The sequence below is a fragment of the Chamaea fasciata genome, unplaced genomic scaffold, assembly GCF_029207755.1.
Source record: "Chamaea fasciata isolate MVZ Bird 193981 ecotype frontalis unplaced genomic scaffold, bChaFas1.0.hap1 SCAF_4, whole genome shotgun sequence".
NCBI classification, from domain to species: Eukaryota; Metazoa; Chordata; class Aves; order Passeriformes; family Sylviidae; genus Chamaea; species Chamaea fasciata.
This window is the reverse complement of record NW_027094089.1, coordinates 70,175,400-70,188,057: the sequence shown is the minus strand read 5'-3', so window position 1 is coordinate 70,188,057 and position 12,658 is coordinate 70,175,400. Positions and strand designations below refer to the sequence as shown.

General features: G+C 42.4%; 1 protein-coding gene across 3 annotated transcripts; it reads left to right on the top strand.

The window, feature by feature from the left end:
• The first annotated feature begins 7,606 nt into the window (after positions 1 to 7,606).
• LOC136288564 (sushi, nidogen and EGF-like domain-containing protein 1) lies at positions 7,607 to 11,467 on the top strand. Of its 3 annotated transcripts, none has more exons than XM_066181905.1 (8): positions 7,607 to 7,683; positions 8,377 to 8,446; positions 8,538 to 8,573; positions 8,882 to 9,012; positions 9,758 to 10,039; positions 10,189 to 10,326; positions 10,803 to 10,981; positions 11,359 to 11,467. In XM_066181905.1, exons 2-8 carry the CDS (start codon positions 8,410 to 8,412, stop codon positions 11,360 to 11,362), a joined length of 807 nt encoding a protein of 268 aa, XP_066038002.1. In that variant the 5' UTR covers positions 7,607 to 7,683; positions 8,377 to 8,409; the 3' UTR covers positions 11,363 to 11,467. The 3 variants fall into 3 exon arrangements, with proteins under 3 accessions (XP_066038002.1, XP_066038003.1, XP_066038004.1); XM_066181906.1 differs by having other exon boundaries at positions 7,628 to 7,683; positions 8,393 to 8,446; XM_066181907.1 differs by lacking the exon at positions 8,377 to 8,446 and having other exon boundaries at positions 7,649 to 7,683.
• The last annotated feature ends 1,191 nt before the right edge of the window (positions 11,468 to 12,658 follow it).

The window sequence follows — 12,658 nt, the reverse complement described above, 5'->3', positions numbered from 1 at the left end:
TTTTGGCCCAAACTCTATGAAAAATGTTATTTTACTCACCAAAGGGCTATTTTCATCATTGTATTGATGGCACTGTAAGAGGAACTTGGTGACTCAATTCCCTTACCTGTGATAACTAGAGAGCTCTGAGACAAGGCCGTGTTCTCTGGCACTGCCTCACATCCTCCAGGACCTGGAAACTGATAGATTTAACAAAGAAAAAGCCAAGGAGATATCAGCACAAGTTCTTTATTTAAATTCTTTCTCAGACATTCTACACAAGTAAATAATAATAATAATAATAATAATAATAATAATAATAATAATAATAATAATAGTCCCTGTGCGCTTTCTGTTTTCTCAAGCTACTAATCCCAGATGTGTTCTGCCAGCAGTTCCCAGTGACCACAAACATTTCATCTCACTGAAGTACAGCGCAGTGACTTTAGCCTGGATGTTCACAGCTGAATCCTGCTGTTTGCTTAGGAGAACACTGTCCAGCTGGATCACCTAGAAATCACTTCCAGCAGTCACCCTGGAAACCATGGTTAGAACCGCTGTGTTCTGCCCTGCAGCACCCTCGCCTGGATGCAGGATCACTTCATTGCTTTCCAACAGCCCTTCCCTCAACAGGAACACAGCAAAAACATAACAGCAGAGAAACGCAAGTGAGCTTGGTAAACTTGGCTAGCCGTTTTAGAACTCTTGAAAGTAATGTCTCCCAAATGTCAGGTGGCAGGAAGGCAGGACCTATGCAAAGACCACAGGTCTCACCCCAGACAAAAAAGCTGCTGTCCATTACTGTAGATCCTCATGCATTCTTAAAATCAATTGCAATACACTACAGCTTGCATGTTTTGAGCCTTAATTAAAATTTTAGTGAAAAAACCAATATTACTTGTGGCTTCAGAAGAAAGTAACATAATTTTTTGGAACTGCCTATCTCCTTATGAATAACACAGCTGTATTATCCCATCAACTGAGCTCAAGAGTGAATTTCCCAATCATATCCATGCATGACACACTCACTCATGTCATGGAGTCCTTTCATGATGATGGGCTTTTTTGTGGAAAAGGCTTAACTAAACCCTGACATCCAGACTCTTAAAATGCTTCACCTCCTGAAGCCTTTCAGTCCACAGGACCAGCCTAAAGTTATCTAAATAGAACACCCTGAATCTGTGCAATGTGAATGTCAGCCCTGAATGTTCTGTTGTGCAGATCTCCTCCTTTTGCTCTACAGTGCATGCTAATGTACACAGATCCATGTGTTACTTCTGGTCAGCACAATTTTGGCTTGACTTAAGCCATATCCATAATTTCCCAAAACAGATAATTGGAGAGTACCACACTGCCTATAGAAAGTCAACAATTACAGATAAATGCCTAGTTATATTGCTTGTCAAGCCTGGAATAGTGGTGTTACAACCAGGCCAAAATTCTATTGCCCAAAACAGAAGGCAAATTCCAAAAGTTTTTGGTGGAGCTACCAACATCAAGCACAGCTGAGAAATGTTTCTGTATTCACACCAGTACTCCTCTCTTGGCCTTTATTTCCCTCAGAATTTTTAATGGAAAAAGGTCTTTCTTCGTTCTGTTTCATTTGGGTAAGTCCCCTGTAGGGTAAACAGTTATTTGCTTGCTCTGTCTCTGCCAGAGCGGTGGGGAAGAGAATCACTAGGGAAAAAGCATGAGAATCTCATGGGTTCATCTAATAAATGAGAATGGAGTAAAAAAATAAAAAGATAAATTATGCTAAGTCAGTCACCCACTCACCTCCCACCAGCAAACACCCGACAGTCTCCAAGAACTGGCTACTTTGTGGAGAGTTCCTCTCTACCTCCTGCAGTTTTACCACTGAGCATGACCCTGGATGATACAGAATATTGCTTTGAGTCACTTTGAGTTCCAGCTGTGCCAAACCCCATCACTTTTCCAAACCCCACCTGCTCCCAGAGAGAGCACAGAGAAGCAAAGGACGTGTAGATACTGTGCAAACAGTGTTCAGCAATAAAATAAATCACCTGTGTGTTGTCCATGCTCTTTTGGTCCCAAATCTGAAACACAGCCCAGTATGTATTGTCAGGAAGAAGTCTCCACCCCAGCCCAGTTCAGTGCAGGAGCATTACTCTTTATTTAACAGTCATGGATGGCACAGATGTTCTGAACCGGGTGTTTTTAAATTTTTTCTCAGAATTTTAATGCCTCAGAGAGATCTCCCTCTGCACTTTTGACTCACCTTTGCTACCTTTGGCTCAGCTGTATACAGACAGACTGCCTCTGTCAGTATGGGAAGTCACTCTGAGAATTAGCTGACCGCAAGAGTTTCTGGGCACCTGAACTTTCAAGGAAATTCAAAACAAGGTGACAGTAATCACCTGAGGAAGGCAGAGGCTATTTTGAGGGTAGAAGAGAGCAGCACCCTTCTGGAAGCATTTTACCGTGTCATGAGTCAAAACTGAACAGTGTGTTGAACACAGGAATCTGTCAGTAAGAGTAAAGAAAGACACCAGATGTAAAAGGACTTATTATAAAAGATACATGAGATTATCTGTCGTGTTGATGTTAAAATTAAAGCTGGTCTTTAACATTTCATGGAGGACAAGGACATGCACGCTTTTGTAACCAAATTCCTGCCGCTGCAGGATAGGCAGAGTTTGGTTCTGACAGGGAACATCCCTTAAGGTGGCACTTAATCATTGTCATAGGTGTTCTTGTCACTTGAGACAGCACAAAGTTTTAAGCCTTTTTTTTCCTTTCTCCTCATTTTCATGAGCTGCATACAGAGAACAGAGACATTTTTCTCTGCAAGAGAATTAGAGGATTTGTGTTAGGGCTAAGCAGTCAGAAAAGAAGTTCAAGGCCAAAACTACACACTCACACATGATCTACTGTTCTAAATCCTGTAAAACATCTGCACAAAACTTAAGAAATCTAGCTTTCTGAATCCTGAGTTTACTGAATATCATGTTTAATTTCATTGGAGATCTTAGTGGCCAGACACCCTGGCAGCTATGTAGAGCCCCTCCCTCATTAAAAAAAGGTGAATCTACTTGTTTCTCTTAATTGTACACAGGTCCAATTAAACCTCAGTCCCAGTTCAAAGCCTGCTGATTGGCTATGGGAAGTAAACCAGTAGCACAAATAATGCATAAAGCAGCAACAAGAGGGTTGTATGAGTCACAGTTAAGCAGATCCAATTGCCTGCCAGGTAGAAAAATAGAAAAAAGAGGAATGAGGATATATATCATCCATTACCTTCTCCATCTGTTTTCTGGAGTACACTGAAGTTCTCTCCCACAAAATTTTCCAGTTCAAAGCTTTTTTTTCAACCAGATCTAGTCAATACTTAGAGAAAAAAAAACAGCTCTTCTGATAATGATATTTCTAACCCATTGTGAATCTTAAATGGTCAATGGTCAACATGATTTTTTTTTTGATAAAATGTTCTTTACCTCTCTGTTCTTAGGCTTTCCTGGGTTGTAGAAAGCATGAGTGCATTGTGTTCAATGTCATCACAAAAGGAAGCTACGGTCTGATCAAAATAAATATCTTCTCGGAATAAGTTAGCTGTGTAATTTGAGCTTCTTATTTTTGACTGTAGCTGGAAACTGCTGGCAACAAATAAAATTCCTTTCTAATGCAGTGTTGGTCCACTTTCCAGGCCATGGTACAGCTGTCATCTTGGCAGATTGTTAATTCACACCACGATACACAGATGCACCCTAATACAAATATAATTCAGTCACAGATAAATGCCTGGTAAATACTTGAAATTTATCATAAAGTGTTGTGTTCTGTTGATAAACCGGCTTTGTTCCATGACTGGTTTGCAGGTGATTCAGATCCAGGAGTGAAATGGTTGCATGTAAAGCCACACATGCATGGGAAAGTGGAACTACTGTCAATATCAGGCTATGCTCAAAGCCTTCCATCTGTTACAGGTACTGTAGAACTGAGTTCTGATGAAGATATTTTTGCACCTTTTAAAACCCTTTGCTAATTTAAAGTTGGATTTTTTTGTCAAGAAATCTGTAGTTTAAAATCTTAAATCTTTGAAATCAAATGAACATTAAAATAAACTGAGTTATTGTAAATTATGTCAATTTCAGTTTAAAAAAGAAAAATATATTACTTTACTTTTTAAAACTGTTTTTGGCATTGGAAATTGTTATTTCTTAAAATAAGTAAGGGAATGTAAGTGGAATTTTTGAAATTTTATGTTCTATTTAAAATCTGAGTTATAGCTGTAACAAATTTTTAGCAGTAAAAATGTACTCTTTCTCATTTTATGGGTAATTTTTTTTTTAAATGAGCCTTTGGGAACAAAAAAGAATGCTAATTTTGATGGAGCAGTCACACACAAGCCCATTTAAAATAGATTATTCCTTGTTTTTCATTTTCTAAAGTATGACAAGGCAGTTGAATTACAAATTTAATTATGTGTGCTCGGATTTTTATTGCAAAGCTGTAAATGAGCTTCTTTGTGTGTCTCTTTGTATTTCCTTCTCTTTCCAAAGGCTCACTGCAAAAAGATTTAATGCAACTAATGATAAATGAAACCCAAGTGTCAACCAATGAGGTGTTCCCAGTCTCTTTCTATACTAATTAAGGGGCACAAGAAATTAAAGCACGGGGATTTAAAAGCAAACAGTGACACCAGCAGAGAGCGGACGCAGGAACTTTCACTACAAACTTGAACTGATAGATATTAATGCAATAAACCCTGTGCAACATTAAACCATCACTGACCTCCTGTTGCTGCAGAGCAACGAGTGGGAGCTGTGCTGCAGCACTGGGGCTCGCAGGGTCTTCTTAGAAAACTTGCTGGCATCCCCAGCAGGTTTCCTGAAGGAGTCAAGCAGAGAGAAGCAGCATCCAGCGACCAGCCAGGTGATCTGGCTGGGTGCACCAGCCAGGAGCCTTGGCAGCAGGCAGGTGTCTGCAGCAGTGACTGATGGCATCGTCACCCCTAATGGGGTCAGGCTGTCCTTGTCAGACTCTGGGGCCCCTGGTTAAAGCATACCATGCCTGCTTTCCTGTCCAGACCAAGGCTGCCCTTGGGCAGGACAGACAGTCCTTCAGGCAGCACTTTTTCCAGCGGCCTGCAGAGATCATTAGCACAACAGGAACGGAAACACAGGAGCTGCCTCATCAGATCAGATCCGATCAGATCAGTGTTTCACTACGTCCTGCACTGGACCAGTGAAACCAGGGTTTCACTACAGCCCTGTGCACCTCCCCTCCAAACTCTTCCCGGAGACTTTGGGGGAAGGTGACAGAGGCCACCGTGCTGGAATCCAGTGGAGTGAAGGTTCCAGAAAGAAAATGTGGCTAATGTGTCAACTCCTCGCCTCCAACCAGAAAAATAAAGAACTTACTGTGTTAAGGGTCACAGCTGCTGAGGCAGAGGAGAGTGAGGCTTAAATCTGTTCTGTGATCTGTACCAGAGGCAAGAGGTAGGGAAGGGTGTTCTCTTTGTAGTAACTCTTGCTGGTTCCAGTTGTATGAGATAACAACAATAGCAACATCCTCATGAGGCCAAGCGCAGCAACAAATATTCACAGCACCATGTTCTAAGGCCCAGGTTTAATTTGAATCCAGACTCCTGCTTTCTGGTGTTTAAACAGCCAGTTTTCCAAGCAGACAGAATTTGTGCCATTTGACAGCCTTCTCCAGGAGCTAGAAGTTGGATACTCAGCAAGGGATCCATCCAGAATTTTGGGTAGTTTTGAAAGACATGACTCCACATTGTGCCTTTCTCCGGCAGCTGTGTCTAGGAGGCTAGCTAAGTGGTTTCTCACAGTGGACAGAAAGAAGCAAATGAATTTCAGAAGAAAATAGTTATTTTAATTCAAACTACATATGTAAATCTCTTACCTGAACTGAAAGTTCAGTCCAGTCTAGAGAAAAGGAAAACCAATATTTAACACTAATCAGAATGGGTATGATCCATTCACTATTCATATCCCCACAGAAGAAGAAGCTAATGCAAATAGCTTTAAACCCATCATTTAGCAACACATCTGGCTAGCACAATTTTGCAGTTCATCCCAGCATTAGCAGCACAGATAAAGGCCATGCATTGTGATAAAGTCTTAAATCAGGGAGGAAAATAGAACAAACCATTCCCGAACCAAACAAACCTCTCCATGATTCACTCATAGGTTACAAGGAAAATTTCACGCCATCTGAAAGGAGTGAAAGACACTGAAAGCAGTGACAACACCAAGTGTCTGCTAGCATTAACCTTTCCCTGGAATTCTGCTGCCTCTCCCTGCAAGGGCCTGGCAGATTTTTACCGATGTTTTCTCTCTCCAACAAAATCACACAGAATTTTATTCCTTGCAGGAATGTTCTGGAGATGTTTACAGGGCAAGGGCTGAGTGAAGCTGGGGAGTTTGGGCAAGCATTAAACTCTGACCATTGATCACACCCAGCTGGAAAGGGGTGGGTGGAGAAACTGACCCCAGAATTCTGGAGAATTTAGGAATGGGGAGGTGAATCTTGCCACTGACGGGTTCCCACAAAAGGTGTGAGAGACACATGGGTGAGAGGAATGCACAGGGACATCCCAGCTGACTCTCCTCCAGGGAGCCCCTCCAAAAATCCAGTGAATTCCTTAGCATCCTTGCTCCCCCTCAATGCCCATCGACTGTCTCCAGGGAGACAGACCCAATTCTGTCTGGTTTTTTTCCCAAAATTAATGAGAGAAGTCCCAGCTGAGAATACTGGAAAAGTCCAAGCCCAGCTCTGGACAAAAAACAAAACAAAACTAAACAAAGAAAAAAATAACACAAATTAACAAAAAATCAACTTTAAAGAGCTTTTAAGAACCCGTCTGGAACTGGGAAAAAATGAAGTTTCTTAAAATGCAAACAAATGAAGGGGTTTTCCTTTAGAAAAATAAGAAAAAAAAAGGGAGAGACATAATAAAATATTTTCATGCAAAATATACTCTTAAAATGCCAGGTAGATAAGGAACAAGATTTTTTCCTTAAAATAAAGATGATAAGAGATTTTTTCCCTTTAAAAAATCCCTTAAAACAGAGAGATTAACCTCTTTTTAGAAGAAAAACAGAAACAACACTAAAAATTATGGTGGTTTAAAGGGTTATTTTTTTTTCTCCAAAAAGTAGCATTCCAGTGTATAAGGATTTCTTTTTATCTTCCTGGAAAAAAAAAGACCAAAGTACATGATAAAGATTGTTTTAGCCTCTCAATATCAAAAACAAGTCCTCAAAATCCCAAAGAAACAGGAATAGTCTAATTTTTCCTGATAATAAAAAGGGACATAAGAGATCTAGAATTAAAAATAATTTTAAAGGACTATTTTTGTTTAAAAAAATTAAATCAGGGGATGAACGTTGAAAGTTTGGAAAGGGGCAAAAACCCCACATAGGGTGAGGAGGGATCCAGAGGTGTCTCCAGAACCCCAAAATTATTTAAAAAAAAATCTTCACTGTGCTTAGAAAAATTACATCTGGAGGAGCCCCAAACCCCCAACACGTCATTAAATATCCATTTCTAAAGAATCCTGGGAGAGCTCAGAGAGATTGGATGGGTGGAAAGCTGCCAAATTACATGTTTCTGGGTTTTTTTTTGTTTTGATCAAAAAAAAAGAGCAGGACGAGGCAAAAGCCAGTATTTGAGGGTGTTTGAGCTCATTTTCAGGCTGCAGTTCTTCACTTCATAGAAATCAAGGTGAGAGAATTTTTATTCTGGTGGGATTTTGGTCAGTCCTTGGAATATTCTCTCTTTAAAAGCCTGATTTTTTTATGCATTTAAGGAAGTTTTGTGCCTTTAAATGACTTTAAAATGCATGGAAAAATATAAATAATCCTAATTTTATTCAAAAAAATCCTGAATTTGGGCATAGAAAGGAAAAACTTCTTCAATGCATTCACACAAATAGCAAAAACTGAAGATTTAATGAAATAAAAATTAAATAAAGAACCAAAAAAATTTGGAAGATAAAAATAGCATTCATCCAAAAACTCCATTAAATAAAAAGGCAATGCATTTGGAATTAAAAATTGAAATGAAATTAAATAATGTTCACTTAAATAAAATTTTCAAATAAAATTCAGTCATAGTAAATTAAATCAAATTTTAAAATCTCCTTAATTAAATTATATTGATAATTTAAAATGTACTATAATTAAATTATAAAGCCAACTTTTCAAATACTTCAATTCTTTTAAAAAATGGTAAAATACATACACATAGCCCTCCACAAAAAAATCCTGGGAAAAGTATGTGTTTGGTGTTTTAATGTGTATTTTATTTGCCTCTGGAAATTTTACTGCACCATCTCTTTTGGGGAGAGTTTTTGGTTTGCCTGTTTGGATGTATTTATAGATATTTACAGAATTGATTGTATTTATTTTTTCCAAGTTTTCCTGTTTTTTAGTTATTTTACGGTCAAGGATGTCACCCTCTAGTGTTTTCTTCCTCCTGATTTTAGGTAAATGTTTGTTTCTGAAAAAGTGTTGTAGTTTTCATCCCTGTTGGAAAAATGATTGATCAACTCATTTCCCCTCCTATTTCTTCTCCAGGTTCCATGGTTGACACCAAAACCTCATCTGAAAAAGGTGAATTTTGGAGGCTTTAGGAATTTAGGAGGCCCTAAAAACTCTGTATTTCCACCTAAATAAAACTTTCTCCCACCCACATCATATAATTTTCCCACTATTCTCCCAAAATCCATGTGTAATCCGCATGTAATTCCACTGGGGTCATTCCCTTTCACCCCAGTGTCACCATGAAAACCCAGGTGAAGACACATCCATTTTTAGGTAATCAGGACCATGGGAACCCCAAATTTACTGAGTTACACCCCAAAATCCATGTAGTTGGGTGGGAATTTGGAGGCAGTTCCCAAAACCTGATTTTTCCTCAGGATCCCTGCTCTATCCCTACGGACCACACCAGGGGGATGAAACCAACCCCAAACACGATGATGGGACATCTGAGGCAATCTCCCTCTCCGTTCCCTTCACCTTCTATGGCAAAACCTACCAAACTGTGTTCGTAGGTTACCCCAAACTCCATATTTTTGAGAATTTCCTCAAATTTTCCAAGTTTTCCCTCCATTTCTACCTAATTTTTCCGTGGTGTGTGTGGATGAGTGTCTCTGTGTGTGTGTGTCCCCCCAGAATCAACCCTTCTTGAGTTCATAGTGGGTTTTATCCTTGGACACCAAAACATCTTCACATGGGTGGGGGATCTTGATGGGGTTAGTGGTATTGGGGGAGTTGGAGGGGTTTGGGGGGTTCTGAGGATGGTGGATGATGGTGTGGTCCTTTGTGGTCATATGGCTGGTGGGTGGTCCCATGTGGGGTGGATCTTGGGGTGTGCTGGTGGGCATTGTTGGATCACACGGGTGGTGGATTTTGGAAGGGTCCTTGAGAAGTGGGTCCTCAGGGGATTGGTGGTTGTTGTAGGGTCCTGTGGGTCGTGGGTCTCAGCAGGGTCCAGGAAGTGGTTGCTGTTAGGGGGTTCTGTGAATCTGATGTTTGGGGAGTCCCGTGGGTTGTGTGTCTTGGGAGGCTGATGGATCTTGAGGGCTAATTTGGGTGTTGGGGGGTCCTGTGGATGAGGGTTCCTATGGTTGGTTGGTCTTGGGGGAACCTGTGGGCAGTGGGTCTTGGGGTGTTGATAAGTGTTGGGGCATCCCTGTGGGTGGTGGTTTTTTGGCGTGCTTGTAGAGTCCATCTTGAGGATCCACAACCCAAGTCAAGGTGTTGCACCCGCCCTCTCCTGCTGTCACCTCCAGGTGAACAACAATGGGGTGATCTCCTTTGATGAGCCCGTCAGACAATACACCCCTGACCCCTTCCCTCTGGTGGATGGGCACCCTTTTGTGGCTCCGTACTGGGCAGATGTGGATAACGTGCTGGGAGGGGACATCTTCTACCGCCAGACCACCGACCTGGCGCTGCTGAAGGACATCAGCCAGGACATCACCCAGTACTTCCCCAAAAACCCCTTCACTGCCACCTGGGCCTTAGTGGCCACCTGGGACCATGTGGCCTACTATGACTCCACCTCTGAAAAGGTGAGGTCCATAGTCCATGGAGCATGAAGGTCACTCATTGGCTCTTGTTGACCCACTTGGCTGCCTCTTTGACCAACCTATCTTTGACGTCCAGAACCCATCCATGACCTTTATGACTCATCCTTGACCTCTGTGACCTTTCTCCATAGGGCAACACCTTCCAGGCTGTGCTGACCACTGACTCCAAGATGTCCTACGTCATCTTCAACTACTGGGACATCCAATGGACCACGGGGGCAGCAAGTGATGGGGACGCTGAAACTGGACTTGGAGGGATCCCAGCACATGTAGGTGGGGAGGGTGGAGGAGGAGGGGGAGGTTGTCCCATCCCATGTTCTGAGGATGATGATGATGATGAAGGTCAGGGATTGGCCCATTCCACTTCCTGGGGATGATGATGATGATGATGATGAAGGTCCAGGATTGGCCCACAACATTTTTGGGAAGGTCAAGTTGTCCTGTCCCAGCTTCTGGAGATAATGATGAAGGTCACAGGTTGGCCCATCCCAGCTATTGGAAATGATGATGATGATGATGATGATGATGATGATGATGATGATGATGATGAAGAAGAAGAAGAAGAAGAAGACAGGAGGTTGTCCACCCTTCTTCTGGAGATGATGATTGTGATAGTGAGGGTCATGCATTGCTCCATAAAATTTTTGGGTGATACCAAATATGTTCACATCCTAAAATCATTTTGGAGGCCCACTACCACTTTTGGTGGGGTCAGCCCTCTAGATTCCCCCCCTCAATTTTTCAGGCAGGATTCAATAGTGGTGATGACACCAACTTCTACAACATTCCTGGATCCCAAACTGATGCCATCATCAACATCACCACCACCTCCAACGTCAAGGTCCCAGGACGCTGGGTCTTTCGGGTGGATGACTTCCAGGTGACAGTTGTGGATCCTCCCCAGATGAATAACAACTGCTGGTTGTAAGTTGGAGGAGAAAATTGGAAATTCTGAGGAAAAGTGGGAAATTGGGGGGTAAATTCAGGAGTGAGGGGGGAAAAGTGGGAATTTGCAGCAACAATTTGTGTGGGAAGACCACTGTGAATTTAGGGGAAGACAGGATTTGTTGGGGAATATTAGGAACCTGGGGGGAACAGTGGGAATCTTGGTTGGAATATTGAGAATTTAGGGGCAAATTAAGAACTGGAGAAAATCGGGTATTTGGGGAAAGGTGGGAATATTATGGAATAATTTGCAAGGAAAATTTGGATTTCTGGAGGGAATATTGGGATTTTTGGGGGGCATTGGGGATTTGGGTGGAAAGTGGCTCTTGCTCCTGGGCTGTTGATATCTCCTCTAGGTGAATTGAGTGGAGTAGGCCAGACGGACATCACCACTGCCACTGTTACCATCAATACTGTGCAGGTCAAGATCATGCCAACCTCTACAAGAGTAATAAAATTGCAGCTAAGACATTGCAGTGTCTATGTCCTTGTCATTGTCACTGCACCCATGGTGATGTCATCACAGTTATGTTGCCATCACCTGCACTGTTCCCATAGTTGCAAGGAATCTGAAGGGTTTGGGGGCGAAACATGGCAGAATTCATCCAATTTTGGCTTTTTGGGTGTTAATTTCTGGGGTCTTGTGCAATATGAAGTAATGTGGCAGCCATGTGCAGAACAGACACAACCCACAACAGACAGCTTGGCATACACCCCCAAAATGCTGCACCTACAACACACTTTGACATCACAAGACACACAAAACATACAGGACACAACTTTACACCTCCCCACCCTTGACTCCTACTCACAGAATCACAGGATCATTAGGGCTGGAAGAAAACTCCAAGATCCTCAAATCCAATCTTTGACTGAACACCCCAAGTCAAGCAGACCGCAGCACTGAGTGCCATGTCCAGGTGTTTCTTGAACACTCCAGGGATGGTGATTACACCACCTCCCTGAGCAGACCATTCCAATGCCCAGTTACCTTTTCTGTGAAGAAATTCCTCCTGATGTCCAGCCTGAAAGTTCCCTGGAACAGCTTGAGACCATTTCCTCTTGTCCTGCTGCTAGTTGCCTGGGAGAAAAAACTCACTCCCACCTGGCAACAACCTTTTTTCCAGGTAATTGTAGAATGTATAAAGTCACCCCTAATCATCCTTTTCCACAGGCTGAGCCCCCCCAAGCTCCACCAGCCAGTCCTGCATCTCCTGACTCTTGCCCAGCTCTTTTCCCTTCTCTGGACATGCTCCAACCCTTCAACACCTTTTTCGCCATGAGGAATCCAAAACTGCCCCTAGGATTCAAGTTGTGCCCTCAGAAGTGCCAGCACAGGGACAGTCATTGCCCTGCTCCTGGTGCCACACCATGGCTGGGGCAGCCCAAGGGCCTTCGGCCTTCTTGGCCACCTGGAGAACCTGACTCAGGTTTTGCTGCTGTCATGAGGGCCCCCAGGGCCTTTTATAATGAACAGCTTCCCAACCCCTGTGTCCCAGCTTGGAGCTGCTGAGGTTGTTGTGACCCAAGGGCAGGACCTGGCACTTCCCCTTGATGCACCTCATGCCATTGGCCTGGGTCTGTTGATTCCATCATTTCCTCAATCCACAAAATGCATTTTTTTAAAAAAAGTCCCTCCCTCTACATTTTTTTCCA